Source organism: Bombus affinis, chromosome 7, assembly GCF_024516045.1.
Source record: "Bombus affinis isolate iyBomAffi1 chromosome 7, iyBomAffi1.2, whole genome shotgun sequence".
In the NCBI taxonomy this organism is placed as follows: Eukaryota; Metazoa; Arthropoda; class Insecta; order Hymenoptera; family Apidae; genus Bombus; species Bombus affinis.
In genome coordinates, this window is record NC_066350.1 from 11,823,752 (window position 1) to 11,844,892 (window position 21,141).

Consider the following 21,141-nt stretch of genomic DNA (forward strand, 5'->3'; position numbering starts at 1 on the left):
CACCTCCTCTTTCTCTTTCGACTCCGCGCCTACATCATTCCCATCTCTCCAACGGCAGAATCTAGTAGCTGTACAAAATTCATGCGCGAGTAAACACGGTTTCGTTGTGTTCGTGAGGATTTCAGAGAATCGGCCGGTCTCGTCAAAATTGTTCTCCCTCTCTCTTTTTTTCTCAGCCTATTACGGATTTTTCCTTTGGATGTTTGCCTTCCACGTTCATCGTGTTCACCGCGTGGCGCCTCTTGATTTTCACAGATCAATTTTGGACGTAACGTTGCTCCCTTCTCGGAGTTATATTCCCGTGAAGCGCTTCGAGAAACAATTTTCAAAGTTGTAGAGTTTTACAACCACTCTTCTGTTTTACTATCCGGCACTTATTCCCTTGTTGAAAAACTTGCCAAGCTTATTCCTCGCGGGCTCGTGCCTTCGCACCACTTAGAAAATCCACGATACAGCGTCGCTCCTCCAGGGCATGCTTTACTCGTGTATTCCATTAACGTGACAACGACAGATTCTCTCTAATTGAACGATCTTCCTCCAGCGTACCTCCCGGAGACCCGGCTTAATCGCTTCGAGACAAAGAAACCGAGCAATTACCGAATAATTTTATTTGCCGCCACTGCGGGAATTCACTTTGCTCGTCTAATTCCGGCCCATCTGTTCCACCCCCGCCATTCTTACCGTTACTCCAGTCCAATTCCCATTTTCAACGGCCGCGTTCGCGCTTTGATATCATGCGGAAAATAGCTCGAAGGAGCAACATTGCAATTCCATACACGCGTAGCCGGAAACGAGCGGAATTCCAGCGAATCGCTAGGAATCTCTCGCCTCCGCGATCACTGCCCAACGGAAGAACAGAGGAAGGCTCGATAAACGCACGATTCGAATTCAATTTGGATGATGCAGTCGGGAAATCTCGTTAAATGGAGACAATCCCATGAAGTGTATTTCGCTAATTGGACAGTCGGCCAAAATGTCGACCCGTTAATCCCTAAAACCAATTATAAACGCGTTATTGTACGCATCGCTATTTCGATGAATTCCACGCAAACGCACCCGGTGCTCGTTAACAATTTTTTACCTTTATTTGTTCTAAGGGTTCTTTACAAATAATCGCTGCAATCGATAACAGACATCGTATTCATCGATCGATATAGCATGCGCTAGCAAGAGTTAGACGATTCGAAATGTTTGACTTTACGATCTGCGTAACGTTTGTCGCGACAGTTTTCCTCCAGCCACTTCGACTGTTTCTAACGCGTCCATTTCCCATTATCATCCACCGACACTGCCCGTTCTAATGGTAATAGCGGCGCTCGTTCCACTCTAGATAACACAAGGTGTGCAACGATGTACCTGTCCTCGGTTAAAGAACCACCTTGCGAAACATTCGTAGAATCGCCTTCTCCGTGGACGAGAATTTTATAACTGTTCGCGATTAAAAAGCCTCGATGATGGAACCGGCTAATATCACTCAGCATTATGATAAAATGATATTTATGGGCAAGGAAATGCTTATTGCTGATAATTCAGAAGAAACGTATTTTCATTTCCAAAAACGATACTTGACGGTATTCGTGAGATATTTAGAGGATTTTATTAAGAACAGATCATTGTTCGTATCGCGAATCAATAAAACACGAGGAAAGATTCGTTTAACCCAGTAAATATTATTATCACTACTGTACTTAAATGAATATTTTACTGAATATTTTTACGTAGTTTATTTTTTTAGTTACTGAATAGTTTATTAACGTATTACGTATATTCTGTTCATTTTCGTGCCTTAAATTTCCTAAAAATCCGCGAACATCCGCAGTCTGATTATGAATTTTCGAACCATTACGATTACACGTACTAAGTGTTTTAATATCTACACACTATAATTACATCTACATACGGACTTTTTTGTTAGAATTAAATTTTATTCGCAGCTCTTGCAAATCATAGATTTCATCATTTTCATCACTATCACTCTGAATCACACATTTATCTCTGCCACGACGAATTAGATTTAAACGATAATCGACAAACTTCAAGTATCGATCAGAAAATGGTTAACACGTCAGTTGGCATTTTATACAGATGAATCTAGAGTGTCAAATTAGCGTAGATGCGTGGCGATTTTGATACAGATAAATGTAGGAGATCAATTTTCAAGCGTATTGTCTTGTACGTCATTCGTAAGTAGAATGTGACAGTCGAGGACAGACGTTCAGTGAATTCTAAAGGTCTTGCCAGCACCGCGAGCTCGTTTCTTTCAGCACGCTCCGGGGAAAGCTAGCTCGTTACTCCATCGAAACGTTTCGGCCGGCTTGCTAAAAATATATCCTTTTAAGACTCGCGATGGAGGGCCTCTTGACTCCGGTGCACCAAGTATTTTCGTCTGTCCGCCGTAGACGAGCTTTTAATGGTTCGCTGGAGGCCTTCAAGGCATTCAGAACGAGCAAAATTTCATGGCTGCATAATGCTCCGACGTGTTTTATAGCTAAAGAAAAACACAATTTCACAGATGTGTAAAAGTTCTATTAAGTACAATATGTTGAAATTAATCGGGATCGATCGTTAAAATATGGCGCTATGTTAAATACCGTGGCATATCGTCGATGTGCTGGAAGAACGATACGTTTTTTCAGTTAATCAATCGTAAGATATTTGCAAAGATTAAAGCAAACTATCTAGAAATCTATCTACTTATATTTATAAATTATTTCAAAGACTAGTTGCTAAGATCGCGCTTAATGAAGCCATACCATTAATTTTATTATTGTTTATTAATTAATTTTATTATTATTTATTAGTCCTTTTTTCAATGGTAAGCGATATACATTAGCAATATTTTATCAAAGATCGGAAATTACCTAAATCGCGAAGAAAGATTTTACCTTCAAATCGTCGTATTATTTTCTACTTCGCGCAGATTCTGTTTCAAATCGATCTCTTAACTTATATTGCTCTTCTAGCAAACTAGCAATATTGCTGGCACATCACTATCCTGTAGAAACACAATACCTGGATTGAAGTTTTACTCGTAAAATTACGATCTCCTAACCGTATCATCGATAATATTCGATACGTATCTCGAGGCAAGAAACAACCGCATAATCCGCAACAACTCTCAACGTCGCGTTTCATGGGTTCCTCGGCATTTTCAACGCGGATTGTAAATCGATCTACAAGCAGGAGCAATCGTTTATCGCCGAGAGAAATATTTGCAACACAGTGAAAAGGGAAGATCCGACGATCCGTAACACGAACGAACGTTCTACGATGCTAGCAGGCTGTTGCGCAGATTACGCATTCGCTCGTTGTACCGTTGGATGCGGAGATATATTTCGGTCGTTAAAAATGCACGGTTCCGTATATTACCCGTGGAACAACCAATCTTCGATATCGGCGATTTAAGCAACGTGGAACTACTCGCAGGTGCAACGATAATGGCAGCTACGAGCTATTCCTCAAAACGCGGAAGAATTATTTGCGAGAATAACTTCGTACTCCCCTAGAGCTGGCTGGTGAGAAACGACTATCGATGAGCATGATATCCACCGCAAGATAAAAATTGTAGCTTTCGACAAATCAAATTCTTGATGGAAAATTCATTGAAAACTAAGCGAGAAATACAATCAGTCGTTACTAGACTATGAATATTTATATATTTACGGTGAAATTTAGATGTAAATAATATTCAAGAATACGAGTGAAAAATATGAATTCGTTATTCGTAAGACGATATTATTTATCCTGTCTGGCCATCAAGTATCGTTCTACTCGGCTAATTTAATTCTGCTAAAACCACATTCTATTAAATTTCTGGAAACATTCTATTATAAACACGAATTTTTGCCAACATTATTTAGCGAATATCCATTTAACTATTACTCCATTTATTTCGTCTAACCGATTCATCATTGTTCTATCGTGAAAATCACGAAAACCTAATACCCGTTCTCAATTGTAGCGACAAGAAAAAGCTTCTTATTCCCACGGTAGACTTTTTCTTGTCAGTCTTTTAAAACAACCAGCGGACACATGACGAAAATTGCACTAGCCACTGCAAGAAACATGCTCGAAACACAGATAGGCAAGTTCCTTGGTAAAATTCGTCCGTGAGGTAAGCCTGCCCGACAAACAAGAACCGCAGGCAACGAGAAAAAGAAGAAAACGGCATAAAACGGAAGCGGGAATGGGGCCAGCCAGTGCGGGACAGCTGGTTCGCGGGCGTCCCCGTTCTGGATTTCAGTTTAGCCCGATAATCTCGTCTCGGCTGAAACCCCGGAAGGACTTTTTCCAGTATTACTCTTTCTCCTATCCGTGATAGCCTCCGAGACGCCTTTGTCCTCCTCTGTGTCCCTGAATCGGCCGAGCTTTTACAAAGCACCACGCGGCAAGACTTATCAAGCGCACCAACTTCCCTGGATCGCCGATTACGTCGCACAGGTATTACCGCAAGAAAAAGTGCGAAGAAAGAAAACACGGTCTCGAGCAAAGGAAGAGCAGCAAGCCATCGTGCACCATTTTAAGAATTTATGGAAACGGCACATGCGTACTTGCTTGTTTGTTCGTCTGCGTTGTTGCAAGATTAGTAGAGTTTCTCATTGTTACACGAAGCGAATCTGCTTTCATTTAATATAGCGGATGTTGATGGGCTCCGTATTGAACATCGTCTCGCGTACGAGATTTGCAAGATTATTATGGAACGAACAGTTTAATTGTTGAAAGGTTATGTTGCGCGGTATACTCGTGGAATACAGAAGTGGTGGATTTCAGAATATCCTTTTGTTATGGTAATATGGCAGAAGTAGTCTTTGTTTCCATTAACAGGAGGCTGTATGAGTCTTGATTTAGCGTTGAAATTATTATGAAGGTAATGTTGGAAGAGATAGAAATACCGACGTATGTGATGTAAGACTCGATGAATCTTAATTTGATATTTAAGCTATAAAAAAAAGAAAAAAAGACAAAAAAATGGCCAGAGCTTATATCGAGCCTCCGACGTAGATCGAACATTGACTCTCGAAGAACACGTAGTCTTCTGGCTCACCTAAAATATGCGATTCCACATAAGGGACGCGTTGACTGCTGTCAATATTCCTGCCCCTATTTTATCTTTGCTCGTGTTCGACTTCTCCCTCGGCCCGATAAAAAAACGTATACGATAAATGGACCGACGTGTAAAAGCCCTAAATATTTTTCGATGGAAAGAGCCCTGAAATTTTCTCATCCTCGTATAAACGAATATGTTCTCCAGACGTATATAAAACATAAAATGCCAAGTAAAGTCGATGAAATCATTCCTTGCACGCGTAGTTGATCGATATCTTTTTGGTCGACGCTTCCGACGTCGTACCGTTAGATTAAAATCTACTTTTTAAAAAGACGAACGAAGGAAGAGGGGAATGTGGTGTGATCCGAAAGACAGAGGGTGAAACATGGAGTATCGTAAAAAAAGAAAAAGAAGGGAGCTCATAAACCAGCAAGCCGGCTAGCGATCCTTTTCAGAACCGACAGTTTATTAACCGCATTGTACGCGCGAATTCCGTGCCGAAAGAGAATGCTCGATTTAGTGACGTCAATCATAAAGCTTTACGGTCGACGGCAAAAAAGTTTCGCGCTTTAATCGCGACTTCGCGGTCTTCGCTTGTTGTTTGTGTAATTTATTCGACACGCAAGAGCTTGTTTCTATTATTATTATTATTATTTTCAAGGACGTAAAGTATAAATATTAAAAAGTACCGCCAGTAATGCTTTTTTAAATGCCCTGCTGTAGGTATATTTGAAATTCACAAAGGTTTTCCTAGAACGCGTTATTCATTTTCTTTTCTTTATTCTGTGAAGAGCGTAAACGAATCAGTAACGACAGATTTCTAAAGCCGAACAATTTGACCAGCGGAAACCGAATAAGAAATATTCACAGATTTAAAAAAATTGCTTGCATTAGCTTTATTTGCGCGAAACGATTGTGCGTATTTTTTGCCCAGTTCAATGTTGACGGCGATAAAAAATTTATACAAAAGCAGTGGTTGTCGATTTACTTATGCTCTTCAGTACATATACATAGTAAATACGTAGATAACTATAAATAAATACCTGTATACGTATATAGTTATTTTTCCGAATAGAAAGCAACGAAAGTTTTATCGAAAGCACCTGCACGTTTTTATAATTGGAAAACAAAGAGATCTGAAACTCGTCAAAGTGATGATTTTACCAGTTCTACCAGTGATGTGAAAGACCAAAACAATTTTCAGAATATTTTTATAAATCAAATTACTCACTCGAGAGACACGGTATAGTCAATTAACGATGGGCAAGGATAAACCGAGGGACCCAAAGTTATACACGGATCGTGAACGCAAACTATATCCGGCGACGCTTCGTGTTTCTCACGGATATGAATCACCTCTGGAACCAAGAACTTATCAAGTCGTTCGGATCGTTTATCGAAACTTTCTGATTACGAAACTGTCATAGTTTCGTGATCGTTTCAATCCAAAATGACCTCGTTTCTTACTTGCGTGAACCTTAGAGAAGTTTGCTGATTAATATTTCGCAGCAAATAACTCGTGTCAATTGCTCGTCTATCTTATATACGTGTACGTAAGTACTTCTAACTTACTAACTCTTGAACGCAGAGTGTTGCTATTTGACGACGTACTTATATCTCCCAACGTAGCAGACGTATTTCAATATCAATCGTAGCTATTATCGCCTCTTATATTCGCAGTCTTATTAAACTAAAGTGCTTAAAAACTTGTGCTGTACAATTAGCAACGTAAGCTATCTATTATATTTCCACGATACGTAATTTGTTTATATATTTTATAACCGAATATCAAACTCTTCCCAAATGAAAAGAACGCGTCGAGCTATTTTTTCACAATTTATTAATTAACTCATTAATCTGTGGATGTTTTATTGTATTAGGTTGTCCGAAAACTGTCTTTCTTTTACAGACACGTCTTTCACAACGATGCATTTTTATACAAACACGAAATCTAACCTGTCGAACGTTTATTTGATGGAACAAAATGGATCATACGTAATTCGATAAAATAATATAAAACGGGAAATGTGCATCCATTATTTCCTTATAAAACGAAAGAAACTTTTTGGACGACCTAATATTTGAAGAAACCGTGCATCTAAAAATCAAAATACCGACGCAGGGCATTACTTTTCCGCTATATATAAATATTGAAATATTGAAATATTGTTTGAAAGTAATTATGGCTCTCAGGTCTGCCACTGTACACAAGAATGAGAAGTCTTGCGAATCTAAATTCAAGCCATGACTTCCGGCGCCATACGATATTTATAGAATTTAATCTGAACGTGAAAGACGGTATCTTGGAAGAGAGCAAGAACGCGTTACCGAACTCCGTAGCGTTCCTTCCTCCGCTCTAAACTTAATTACCTCAGTTCACTGTGTACAGCCCTGGAACCCTTTGGAAGGGCGCAGAGTCCGCAGGGAATACGTTGTCGGGTCGACCAGACTTAAATGGCTACCCTTCTTGCGCAAGCCAGTCGGTTCCAGTGATAATATTTGGAAGAGTATCGTACCCTTTTTCGTATACCACTCATCAACTATCTCTTAGAATATTCTTTAAGACGATGGAACTAAATTTAGTTTCAGATCCAAGTAAAGACACCGGATAAAAGAGAAGCTTCGATTTTTCTGCGTTTATTTTCTGATTATATTATTACGAATCTGTTATTTATTTTTTATTTATTACATACGTACGAAGGTATTTGAATATTTATCATAGAAAACTTTTGTGTTAGAAGAACTTGTCTTATTTGGCGATAAAATCGCGATGATCGAATCTCAACGTAATATCGATGAAATTTTTGAATGTTCCACACAGAGATACACGATATATTTCTAAAAGGTTTCTACGAGCGTTCAAATACTTTGTGATCGATCGTACGCTTTCTAACGTAAACTACACCGAATAAGGCAAAATTTGTTGGAGCTTTCCAACGGATACAAGGCGGCCAGATGCCGCAACACTTAACGTGGAACGGCTCAACATCAATTACGCGTCACGATCACAGTGTTTTACTCTCCGTCGATATAATCGATACCTAACTCTCATTTACCCTCATCCAGTGTCGAAAGACTCTCCCAACTCTATCAAACATTTTCAACAATCTGCCTAAACTGAAATCGAGACCAAACATTCCGCCTCGTTCCCAGTCGAATGATCCCGATCGGAATTCCACCCTTGTGATTCTAAAACGAAATCAAAACAGCTCGTCTAACCCCGATGAAGTACGGCAACCCGCGAGCGCGATAACAAAGCCCGGTTGAACGATCTGTGCCGTGAAAAGCCAGGAAAAAAAAAACGCGTGCACGCTAATCGGTTTTTCCTCCCGCGAGTGGCGCGAAAAAAGCGAGAAGGCGCTCGCGCGATAAGACTTGTAGAGCTAAACGACAGCGGTCTCGAGCATCTAAACCGACGATAGTAGGGGTCGTTCGAAATGGAATAGGGAGGATAGGGTGTCAGGGGTGAACGAAATGGACGAGGGACGGCGTGGGACGCAGAGGGGTTGCTGGTAGTGTGTATTGATCGAGCTAGAGGAGCACCCCCCGACTCCGCTGTACTTCGTACGGACGCCCACGTACGCGGTGTTTCGCTCGTGTACGATTCTTTCTTCTTATATCGTCCGTTTTCATTTCACCCTGGCAGCCGTCGTTCGTCACCCTTCTCTCTCTCTTACACACACGCACACACGCAACCCCCTGTGCTTCTTTCCTACCTGCGAGTGTCACACCGAACGCCTAACAGATTACGCGACCTCGCATCCGATTAATGGTCCGCCGTGTAAGTAATTCTATTTGGCGTCTCTTGCTCGAGAAAATTGATGGCCTGTTCCCCTCGCTCGTGCAACGACTCAGATTGCCCAGATCCGTAAATTTTGAATCGGCTTGTGATTGATTGAGAATGGTAATTAAACCGCTCGTTGGCCGTGGCGGGGAATCGCGAAATTGATGAAGCGCTAGAACAGTTCGTTTGGAAGTTTGAAATTCGCCACTCGCGTCGTCGGGGTGCCATTGTTTTCGGGTTACGTGGATCATCGGTGATGAAATCTTTGTTCGATACTGGTATTTCTAAGTAGGTGAAATAAACGACCGGGTGTACAGGCTGGCAATTTGGAATCGTTTCGTTTTTTGTGGAACTTAAGTACGTATTTTTAAAAATACGGAAATATAGCAAGTCTTCTACTTGGGAATAGTTTCTAATCGAAAATCTGTCGTGATATTAATTTCGAATTGGTAACAGAGTTCACAGAAGAGATTCGATAGTATAGTTGGGAAACTGATCCGATGCTTTTAGCCTGCGATTTATGTTTCTTTGTAAAAGAAAAGAATCGTAATTAGACTGCGGATGTTCGTGTAGTTGTAGAAAATTTAATTTGTATGTCCGATATACACGTGATATACAAAAATTATTCGAAATATCAGAAGCACTCGTTAGAATATTCACAGGCTGAAAGAGATATTTACACGCGTTTACAAAAATATGAATTTGCACAAAGTTTCGCAGTCTAGTTATAATTCACTCGCAACTTTGCTAACAACGATAGAAATTCGTTTCTAAAGCAAAGTGCGTGCAAGTAGAACCCGTATACTACCAGATGCAGTTAAATCAGTCGCATTCATCCCTTCGTACGTGACTTGTCGCTACATCCCTCCCATTAATTGTAAATATACCAGCAATGACACGCCTGATAACCTAACACTTGAGATAAAAATTGCACGAAAGCGACGCAACATTGGACGTGTTAATCGTAATTCGAAATCTTTCCACCCTTCAGCGAATAAAATTACAAGGTCGGCCTGTAACTGATCGCAACCTCGGTCACGATCGTTCTAAACCAATGGTTTTTCCACCAGAGACCGCAAATTCTTTACGATCTTGCTATTTAAATAATAGACAAATACCTGGTCTCGTGAAGTCCATTACGCCGAGTGTCTGTTAACTGCGATTCGAACGGTCCGCAGGGAACAGAAAATCCAGCGATTACCAGTCGAGTCACGATTACGCGAAAGAACTAGAATCCGATTGCGTCGATCGGCTTTTCAGCCGAGAGGCTCGCGCCAAACGGACTGTCTAATTTCCACCGATATCCGGACACCGGTGTTCCGGCCAGAAATTGCAAAGTTGCGTATACCGTAATCATGGTCGCGGCGGATAGAGAACTTGCCGGTGTAATTTACGGTTCAGCCAGGTGCGTCAGAAGTTGCTCACCTTACGACCTAATTGGGTTTAATTACAACTCACTGAAAGTTACGGCAACACCGTGTGTCCATATATAGGGTGGGTTTACAATTACGAGCCGCCGACAGCTGATTTCAGTTACCGTGATCGGCCATATTACGTAGTCGTCTATGATTTCTCGTCGTTGCCGTCTGTGCCGGCTCTGGTTCTTGCTCCTAAGGTCGTGAAGCTAACCACCAGCCACGGTTTATATTAAGATTTCCTACGCTCTCTCCTATTTCTATCTTCGCTCGAGTTTAGATCTCTTGGATAACGACACGATTCTACGTTAGGTTAGCAGTCTGTTCGCTGGTTTCTCTGATCGTTCATGTGTCTGAAGGTAATCACGAGCAGAGCAAACAGAACGGCTAATCGATCATGAAACCGGTTGCCAAACGTGATTCGATTCACGCTTTGATTGGAAGGGTACCATTAGGGGATCGAGTCTCGACTATGGCGCCAAAGGTAACTTGAATGAGATGGAAATCTCGCGATACAGGTCGACGAGGAATTTAGTAATGTAATTGGATTAATACTGGATAGTACCCGCAGTTCTCTGTGGTGGTATTATTTTACGCAGAATAGACGTTATTCGGAAGATATGTAATTAGGGCTATTAGAGTAGATTTAGAAGAGACGGGGCCCTGCTCGAGGTCGTTTGCTTTCACTATCTATATTTTGATATGAGGATGGTATATTTAAAAAATCTTCGATTTTAAGATTTTACTTGGATAGGAATGTCATAATTATTTAATTACATTAGGGTATTTATCAAGAGATGTCACAATTTCCCCCTTTTTTTAATTGTAAAATATATATATATAACATTTTATTAGAGATATTCAAAATCAAAGTAATATCTGCTACATTGTAAAAGGAGAAAGTGAGCAATTAATAATTATGTGTTTCAAGATTTCTGTGTCCAATTTTTTTTTCTTATCTTACTTTCTTCAATCGTATCACTCTTCTAGCAAGAGATCTAATTTGTAAACTAATAACGAAATTTTATATACTCTGTCTTCACTGTTGTATGAGAATAACGCTTATCGACATACTTATTCTTACGAAAAAAGGCACGAAGTAATTTTCGTCGCTACACACAGTAGTAGACGCCGTTTCGATTAAAAAAGTATTAAATTCATCATTCATAATATCAACTCTGGCTGTTTCGACTTTGGTACTTGCGAAACAGCCCAGCGAAATTACAGTGAAAATACTACGAGAATTCCCTTGTACGAAGAAAAGAAACTAAATATTGACGCTGGTAGGTTGTACAATATTCTCGGTGGCCCTTGGACCGTAAGCTACGAGCCTCTGTGACTTACATTCCGCCAGGCACGTCTCGAGAGAACGTAATAAGAGACCCGGGAAACGGAATCTAAACGCGCGAAACACTGCTTGCTCGGAAGTCGCGAACGACTTGCGGCGCAACATTGTTCTACGTAGTAAGAGATGCAAATGAGCGGTTCTCTCTTTTTCCTGTAGCACGAAGGTAGTATCGAAGCTATTCCACGCTAGCGATTTTCAGCTAGTTATTTTGTCGCACAGTAATTACGTTGTAAAATATTGTTTTTCGCTTCATATCGCTCCTAGTGGTTTTGCTCGAACGATTTTATTAACTTCACGAATGATCGGTGGTCAAGATTTCATTATCGTTGATTGAACGTTGGTCCGATGAACGTATCAGTGAAAATAAGGAAAAGGAATAAAATTTTAAGTGCATGGATAATCAACGTTCTCTTAAAATCTATCTTTACGCTTCGCTTTCTGATTCAATTACATATAAAAAAAGAACGTTCTCTATATTTTTATCTGACCCGGCATATGTTTGTCAAATTATTATCAAACACCAGGTATAATTTAATTGAACAGGGAATACGTTTGCGAGTATTTGTCTCTTCCGAAAGATAAATACCAGTTATCGCTATTACCTGAATTTCACATTGTGCGCGTATTAACACTGTGTTGACCAGTGGCGCTACGGAATCGTCATGTTAATGGCCACTGACGCTATTGGCCTCGTGCGAGTGTCAACTATTAGCGTATAATTGCCATGGCTAAATTTTGTACAGTTCCCTTATACATTTAGAGGAATGTCTCTAACTGGTCGTCATAGTATTAAACGCGGATTCGACTCGTGGAAACAGCACATAGCAACGAAATAATGCTCATCGTCGTGTGTGTTTCGCTCGTGCATATACGTAGATGTACAAGTATTCCTAATCGTACGCCCACGTCAATTAGCAGCGACCAAATAATGCTCATTGTCATGTGTGCTTCACTCGCGCGTATCTATAAATGTATAAAATACGCTTAACCACGCATCAATTTCTATGTACACGCGATGTACCTACTTGCGTGGAACGCGTGAATCGTGAAAACGTTAGTTCGTCGGAAAATGCATCGGCTGTCCAAACGTGGTCTAAAACATTCGGCCGTAAAGTCAAAGCGAAGGAGCGTAGGTTCGTTAGCAAACGGCGCAAGAATCGCTCGTTTCGTGTTAGCCAGCTGCGATCGGTACACAAACGGACAATTGGCCGCCGCGAAAGTTGTCGCATCGACGACGATCGATAGAGAATTCCCGCAAAGGTATTCGGCTTAATCGATCGCCATCCGCGCTCCGACCGCATTTATGTACATTGCCTTCCTCCCCGTAACTTCTGGCGAATTTCCAAGCTTCTGGCCGTACCTTTGCTAACCCACATACTTGCTTAAAACGGTGTTATTAAGCTGCGGACAGTCGTTCGCGCGAAACCTCGCGCCTTCCTTCTCCATTCCAAGTACAGATAGTTCTTGGTCCTCTCTGTTTTCCCAACAATGCACTCTCTTCATTCTCTACTTTCCTTCTCTCTGTTTCTTGTCTCCCTCTACTTTAAGCGTTCAAAGCTATATGCACTGTAAAGTCTACATAAAAGACGTCTTTCTATGCGGAAGTTCTAAACGAAAACACGCGATTGCGATCGCATTTGAACAAGGAAAGGGGTTTGTTTCGCATGGCGCATGATTCAAAGGCAAGCTAACGATCGCAGTGTGTTAATGCGTTTTTGTACGAGAATAGGGACATTCTTTTTCAAGGGGAATCATAAGTGGAAACTACAGGCAGAGAACGTAACGAGTATAATTTTTACTGATCTTCTGATTTGAATGTTATTTAGTCGTTGAAGGAGTGTGCTTTAAATACGATATAGTTGAAAAGAAGGACAATCCAATACCAAATATTGAAACTGTAGTGATTTTTATTTGAAAGTTTCATGAGAACCCTACGATCAGATTCAATAAACAGACGATTTTGGTAATTCGTATTTGATTAATTGACAAGATGGAATTTAATATTGCTCTCGTACGAAGATTAGCTTCTCATCTGATTTTGTAATTGAATACGTGTCTTTGTCACCCTCTGGAGCATTCAAAAAGTAGTAAGAACATTAATTATATGCAGACTGAAATTAATCAAATTAAACTGACATTACTTGTCTCTTACAAAACACTGTAGATTTATCAATATCAGATTATTCTCTTCTTTGACAATTTCGTACCAAAATACCTTTTTTTACTTACCAAATGACGTAAAAGCCAGACAATTTTTTCTGTGGCGTCAAAAAATACGAAACACCTGACTCATCGTGTCTTTTCCCTGTGGCTTTCAATTTTAATTACATTCCTGGAACGCGTCGAGATTCCCTTTATAAATAACGTACGTACAAATATCAACTACAGCAGCATGAAACGCGCCGCGTTCTCTGGTTTTGTTTCGATATTTCGAGCCGGTCAAAGGGGTGTGTTTAAAGAGCTAATTAACGACATATACAAGAAATTACAACATGTTCGTTGGAAACTGTAATTAACGGTTACCAGTTGAGTCTACCGAAATCTCTGTCGCGTTTATTAAAGCTCGATAGCCAGTCACAGAAATATATGACGCGAAGGTGTACAATTGAGAGAATTTAATATCGGACCGACGAAGACCCTGACAAGTCCGTGTCAACTTAAAATATGGTCGAAGTCGAGGGAGCAGAGGGATAAGTGTCATTCATGGTCGGGTCATCCGGTCCGGATAAAGGATCGAGTTTCTGACTGTCAAAAGGGATCGGGATTCCCTCGAATAACCTATCCGTCCTTTTGCCTTCGCATCTTGATACACGATGAATTAATAACCTATTGGCTTCTGATAAGAACTGTTATTGCTGTCGAAGAATCCTACCATCAGCGAGATATCGTCCGAGAGCTTTTACCTCGGAAGACAAATATTTTTCCATCGGACGATTCGTTACAGTGAAACTTGTCCAAGTAATGGATTATGAATGTGAAAGATTGGAAGAAATTGGTAGATTGGCCCTCGGCTTTGGTCACCTTAGCAAGAAAATATGCATCAACGTCGAGACATTTCAAAGATCCGGAGACTTTGCTTTTCTTAGCATAGTGATGGATAACCGTGATCTATATGAGAAGGCAGGAACACGGTATTGAAGATCGCGCTTGCTACTGCAGCAAGATATTACAGAACCTTCGGAGGGTGTCATAGTTGCAAGAAGAAAATGCATCGGTGGGATGATGGGGAAGAAATCGTTTAAAAAGAAAGTTCCAGCTAGCTGTACTTATGGGCTTACGAACGCTATAAATCATTCGAAAGGTAGACGTCAAAGTCTATTCGTGGCTTAACGAAGCGTATTTCCCTCATAAAGGAATCTATTTCGAGAGGTGTCCTGTGGAAAATAGATATTAGTAATTATTCGAGGATAAGGTGTCGTTGTAACGTTCCACGAATATCTTATAATGGAAATAATAAATGATTTCCAGAATAGATGCTGTCCAAGTCTGTTCGTAGATTCGGTTAACTAAAAGTAAAAAATGGAAATTCGAAAAATTATTGAGGACGCAAACGTTAACGAATCGTGAAAAGACTAGAAATAATTAAGAAATATTAGCACAGTTTGCTGGTTGTTAACGTTAACATCGACAATATTTAGGACACTTAAACAGGGACGTACACGGTATATCAAAAACTACTCCTTACACTTTATACTTGCGAGAAAATTGAAATCCCAGTGGCGATCGGACATTAAAAGTTGACCGGTTCGAGATCGAAGGAGACGGCGAAGACTAGGCCAAACGACGCTCCGGAGAGACGAACGACGTTAGTCAGCAAACCGCTCGGCTAATCCCCTAATTACTTCGACATGGTTAGCGACCCTGTACTAACCACGTCGGTGCCTGGCTCCGTTCCCCAATCGTTAATTAAAATGGCACTTCCTTGCAGCCGCGGTAATTTCTAGCCAGTACGGCGCGCACAAATCACGACGTGACGGTTAATCGAGCTCGTCTTTAAGCCGTTGTACTCGCTCATTGGAAAATTTATAACCGTCGATACTATTTTCGCCGGTAGCTCGACTCGTAGTCGAGTTTTTCACTTTGAGACTCCCAGAATAAATAGACGGAACAGTTACCTCTGAATTACAACGACGCCTGTAGGCGTATTTAATTATTCGATCGAGTAGGTGGCGATCGTTTTGTTCGATATGTCGCGTAGGCGAATATGATTTTGTGAAAGGAGGAAAACAGTAGTGAAAGATATGTTCGGACTTTATGGCACGATTTCTTGGAAAATTGCGAAATTTTGAAATGCAGGAAAGAATTCGAATGGAGTTTTTGTAGGAGAAAATAAGGGTGGACGAGGTTGTAGTACAGTTTTCAGGGAACGACGTCAATTTCCAATAAATTCTAGTAACGAAAATTCTATTATTCCCTTTTGAAATTCCAGTGAAAATTGAATTTTTGTATTACCAACGTGGTAAACTACATTCGCTGAAACTGACGTCATTCGCGATATTTTCACCACGAGGAAATAAAAAAACATCTGTAACGCGTATTTATAAAACGAGAAGTAGGTTCTGAGCAAAATCTATTTGCAACGCTCGATTCGACCGGTCAAAAATATCGGCGGGAAAATTCGCTTGTATAAATACCACACGGCCGGCAAATGCTACCAAATCGAAGTTTAATTATGCAAAGTACTGTCAGTGGACAGTTATCAATTCTCATCATAACGAAGCCAGGTTCATGACTTTGTAATAATCGCATCGATATGATAATGCGACCATCGCGTACAATGTATGCATCAACCAGAAACCAAATACGCTCGATTTCGTACAATTTCGGTCACCGAATGGCATCAAAAAACTTCCCTGCAAGAAACCTACTCTTGTTTATCATGAAACGCGATGGAACCGTATTTACTCCGTATACTCGACCCATTTGAACACGATTCTATCGTCGATAAAAAATAGAACGACAGAGAAAATGATAGCGAAAATGATAGAAAAAGACGAAACATGGTCCAACGACGATCGATCCCTTAAGTAATGCGCACGACGACGTGCTGATTCAGGTACCGCAGCGAGGGTGTTGCGGAGTCTGCTCTGGTCGACGACACCCTCAACGGAAATCCTCGATCTTCGTCGTCGTCTTCCTCGATTCTGCCTCCCGTTCAGTCAGCATCCGCGGACACGGTCGACGCTGCGAATTTATCGGACTCGAGAAAGTACGTACGATAGAGCCACTCGTCGTACCCAGAAACCTTATTAAATCGCTGCACTATTTCTTAATCGAACAAAGTTGTTGCTTCACAGTCTTCTGTTTGTTGGATGTTCATATACGTATACATATTATATTATTGTTGTTATTGTTGTTGTTGTTACTATACTATTTGCTGGCTGCCCCGCTGCTACACACAATTTCGTTTATTATTATATTGATAAACAGATAACTGCTAGCGTCGCGTCTGGATACTTGTTTCAGTATATTTATATTATATATATATATATATATGTATGTATGTTTATATGTATGTATATATATAATTCAATGGCTGACCCGATGCGATTTTCAGCTGTAATCGCGAGCTTTTGTAGGCGGCAATGTTCCTCGCTGCTCCGTAGGAAACTCGAGCCCGAGTTGTTGTTGCTTATCCTTGTGCCAACCTTCCCCTCCATCCAACACCCTGTATACTTTGCAGTATTGTGAAGTTTGTTGGCTGTGGACGCGTTCAGCATTGCATGCTAGGTACACCGCGCAGGTTCGAAACGTGGGACGCGTGATCAATCGAGTATTCGAGGTAACTCCTCTTCGTATCTCTCGGTCGACTACGCCACCCATTTTTTTCAAATATTAAGTTTAACTAAGAGAATGTAAGCATTTAGACGTAAGATATATGGGAAATTGTGATCAAAGTTTGGCTTGTGGTGAACGACAAGAGAAAAAGAACAGGAAGGAAAGAAGGAGATATTCCTCCTGATTAATCAAACACGGAAGGAAACGCGCTCGATGGAAGATCGCACTTTTCCCCAAGGAAAAAACGCGTCAGTTCCGTTGAAAACGTGGAATAAAGTAAAAATTCTGCCCGCCAGACATACCACACCGTTCACGGTGCTCGCATTAGAAAGTAAAACCAAGTTTTCCCCGGGTTCGCGTCGATCTTTCGACCGCGCCTTTATCCGCTAGAAAGTGGGCGTCTGAATGCCGCATCAGTACCTACGGCCTGAAGAATGGATTTTATTCCACTGAGCGGCAGTGTTCCGCACAGCGGAATAAAATCAACTCCTATTCGATATAGATTCACGTCTACGAACGTTTCACTGTCGCTGCACCGCTTTTACCATGTTTTTAACGTAGCACTCTCTTCGTCCACCCGTACCGTTTATGCATCTCGTAGATTGTGCGTTTTACGATCATTGTGAAAGTAGCGAATCGTCGCGAAACACCAAGAAAAGAAATTCCAACGTGAACGGAGTGTCTGTGAAGATCGATCGATTTAGTTCATCGCCGGTTTCTCGTTTCACTCGGTACTCGTGGTAATTTCTATTCTCACCTGGTACGTTAATCACAAGCTACGCGCTATTCCCAGTAAGTAGGTCCGATGACGCGTGCAATCATCGACGCGATCGCGATTCGTCATTGTCGAATGCTAGTCGCGCGATCGATAAAACTCTACCAGCCACTGTCCATTGGTCAATTACGTGATCCGTAATGCGATTGATCGTAATGCGAACGGCGATAAGTAAAATGTTAACGAGAACCATCCATCTGTACCTGGCGCGCGAAGCTTCCTCCGCTTGAACGTTGAATTATAAATCTGATAAATCGTTGTCTGCTTGCGAACGATCAGAACATATACGCGTACGCGATAATGTAACCTTGGCGAGAACGACGTCAAAGTAGAACGTTGAAATTAGCATCGTTGCTTCGAGGCTGCGGTCTTTTTGCTTTCGTAAAGTCTACTATATCTATCAGAGTAAATTCTCGTGGTAAAGTGAGTGGTTAGAATCGCACAGAGAATATCGTAGGGTATGCTCTTACAATGTGATAATCTTGAGCCGTGGGATATTACAGTTATTGCGAGAAGGCGGATAACGATACGACAGAAATGGGAGGCGTTCCGCACGTGGAGGGTGGATTGAACAGCGAGCTGTACGCGGTTCCTGTGAAGCGGAGACAGCCCAAGGATCAAAAGAACAATACCACTGTGCAGAACAATACCCAGGAGAAGCCGGCGGAGGTGGATACCACCGATTCCGAGGATAAAGATGAGAATCTGCCACCCGGATGGCAGAAACACGAGGGTGAGTATCGGATCTGAGCTACGAATATGTAGCGAATGAATACATTACCGATAGATGGCTTGTTGTAAACTTATCTACATCGGGACGAACGAAAAACGCGAAACGTTTATTCGGATCGATTCGACGAACGATTCAATTTTCTTTCAGACGAGAATGGACCGTATTATTGGCACGTTAAAAGTGGAAATATACAGAGAGAGCCTCCAGAGGCGCCACCACATTCCAAGAGGGAGTCGCGCAGGAGTCTTATCAAAGACAACGACAGCGTGAGTAGAGATTTAAAAAATACTTTTAATAAATAGAAATTTGGAAAGAATACCTTTATGATTTGGTGTTATCGATAACAGATAAATAATTTCCACACTCTGAGCGGCATGGTGAACACCGTCACCCGCAGTAACACGAGCTCGGCCCTGGATCAAGAGTTAGAAAACAAGAGGAAAGTGGAGCTAGCTCTCAAGTAAGATATCATCGATACTTGTTTGTCAGTTTTTCTTCGATATAATGGTTCGCTTCACAAACACACGTACTCTATCTCTCTCTCTTTCTCTGTCTGTTCACCTTTCAGACGAAGGAGCTATCCCGCACGTGCGGACTCCGAGGGCAGGGACAAACCTATCAGATTCGCTGTACGCTCTCTTGGCTGGACAGAAATCGCCGAGGAGGACCTGACGCCCGAAAGAAGCAGCAAGGCTGTCAACAAGTGTATCGTAGACTTGTCGCTGGGTAGAAACGATCTTCTCGATGTGGTTGGGCGATGGGGTGACGTTAGTGTCAATTGCGAATTCAATTTTTTATGTTGCAACGAAAATAAACTAGCTACTAAAATACGCGATTTTAAATGTTACCAGGGTAAAGATCTGTTTATGGATCTGGACGAAGGCGCGCTGAAACTGATAGACCCAGAGAATCTTACCGTTCTCAACACACAGCCAATTCACACGGTTAGGGTGTGGGGTGTTGGCAGAGATCACTGCCGGTAAGTAAATCTCGATGGATATCCGAAGAAGTTTTAACCATCTCTATAATGAATTTATGATTCACGTTTCATGGCTGTTCCATCTGACTGATCCTCGCACAGTGAAAGGTAAGACGCATTCCAAACGATGACATTTAAATTCTTTCGCAATCTGTTAACCTGTCGACGCGTCATTTATCTTTCAGAGACTTTGCTTACGTGGCAAGAGACAGATCGACCCGGAAACACATGTGCCATGTGTTCCGTTGCGATATCCCGGCGCGCACGATCGCGAACACGCTGCGCGATATTTGCAAGAAGATCATGATCGAGCGGTCGCAACACCAAAATCTCGCGAAACCAGTCGACATCAATGGACGAACAAGTTTGGCTACAAGACCGACTAATCTACCCACAGAGCATAGACGCTTCCATAGAAACGGACAAGCACTAGTCAGTAAGTAATTTCCAAAGTTTGAAGATTTTGTTTCAGGCGAGAACTAGATGAAACATTGACCTGTTTTCAGCACAATCGTTTCCAACACCGATGGAGGAGCCAAAGAAAGTGTTGCGAGCACAATATCTCGGATCCATGCAGGTTTCTCAAGCAACTGGAATGGAGGTTCTGAATGACGCGATAGATCACATTGTAACTAACACACCGATCAACCAGTGGCGAAACGTGAACGTAGCAGTTGCACCCAGTATGATTTCCATCCTTACACCGAACGTAAGTGGATCGATGAGTAACGATATTTTTAAGGAGGGCAGACAGAAATAGTGGTACTTATTTCAGGAAGAGAAACTTATCACCGAGTGCAGAGTACGTTATTTGTCGTTCCTTGGCATCGGTCGCAACGTGAAACAGTGCGCCTTTATAATGCACACCGCGCAAGATCTTTTCATCGCACACGTCTTCAATTGCGAGCCTAGCAGCGGAGCCCTATGCAAAACTATCGAAGCTGCTTGCAAGGTGATTAATTTGTTAAAACGATTCCGTGTATTTTTCTAGACTTATTCCATTTACATTCTGTGCTTAATTATACAGCTGAGGTACCAGAAATGCTTAGACGCACATCCGCAAGGCTTTAGAAACGCTAGTAGCCTGAATACTCCAAGTGGAAAGGGTCTTGGCGCTACCTTGAAATCTCTGGTTGGTTCTTTGACTGGGCGTAGAAACAAGCAGGGTGAGTCCTGAGACGAGGCTCTCTCGCTGCAGGTAAATGATTGTTCGTAGCTGCTACAATATTATCTAAAACGAGAGAAAAAACAAAACGACCAAGTATATTTTTTCGCGATCGAT

The 21,141-nt window shown here is 41.5% G+C and overlaps 1 protein-coding gene across 1 annotated transcript in view; it reads left to right on the forward strand.

Moving 5' to 3' along the window:
* Positions 1-21,141, forward strand: part of LOC126919020 (protein Fe65 homolog) — a 150,276-nt gene that overhangs the window by 123,826 nt on the left and 5,309 nt on the right. Inside the window, exons 5-15 of the mRNA XM_050727705.1 lie at positions 16,651-16,803; positions 18,651-18,880; positions 19,028-19,146; positions 19,228-19,340; positions 19,449-19,647; positions 19,732-19,859; positions 19,962-19,967; positions 20,045-20,295; positions 20,366-20,568; positions 20,635-20,811; positions 20,887-21,025. Of these exons, the coding sequence (XP_050583662.1) occupies positions 16,651-16,803; positions 18,651-18,880; positions 19,028-19,146; positions 19,228-19,340; positions 19,449-19,647; positions 19,732-19,859; positions 19,962-19,967; positions 20,045-20,295; positions 20,366-20,568; positions 20,635-20,811; positions 20,887-21,025 (1,718 nt within the window). The remainder of the gene's footprint in view (positions 1-16,650; positions 16,804-18,650; positions 18,881-19,027; positions 19,147-19,227; positions 19,341-19,448; positions 19,648-19,731; positions 19,860-19,961; positions 19,968-20,044; positions 20,296-20,365; positions 20,569-20,634; positions 20,812-20,886; positions 21,026-21,141) is intronic.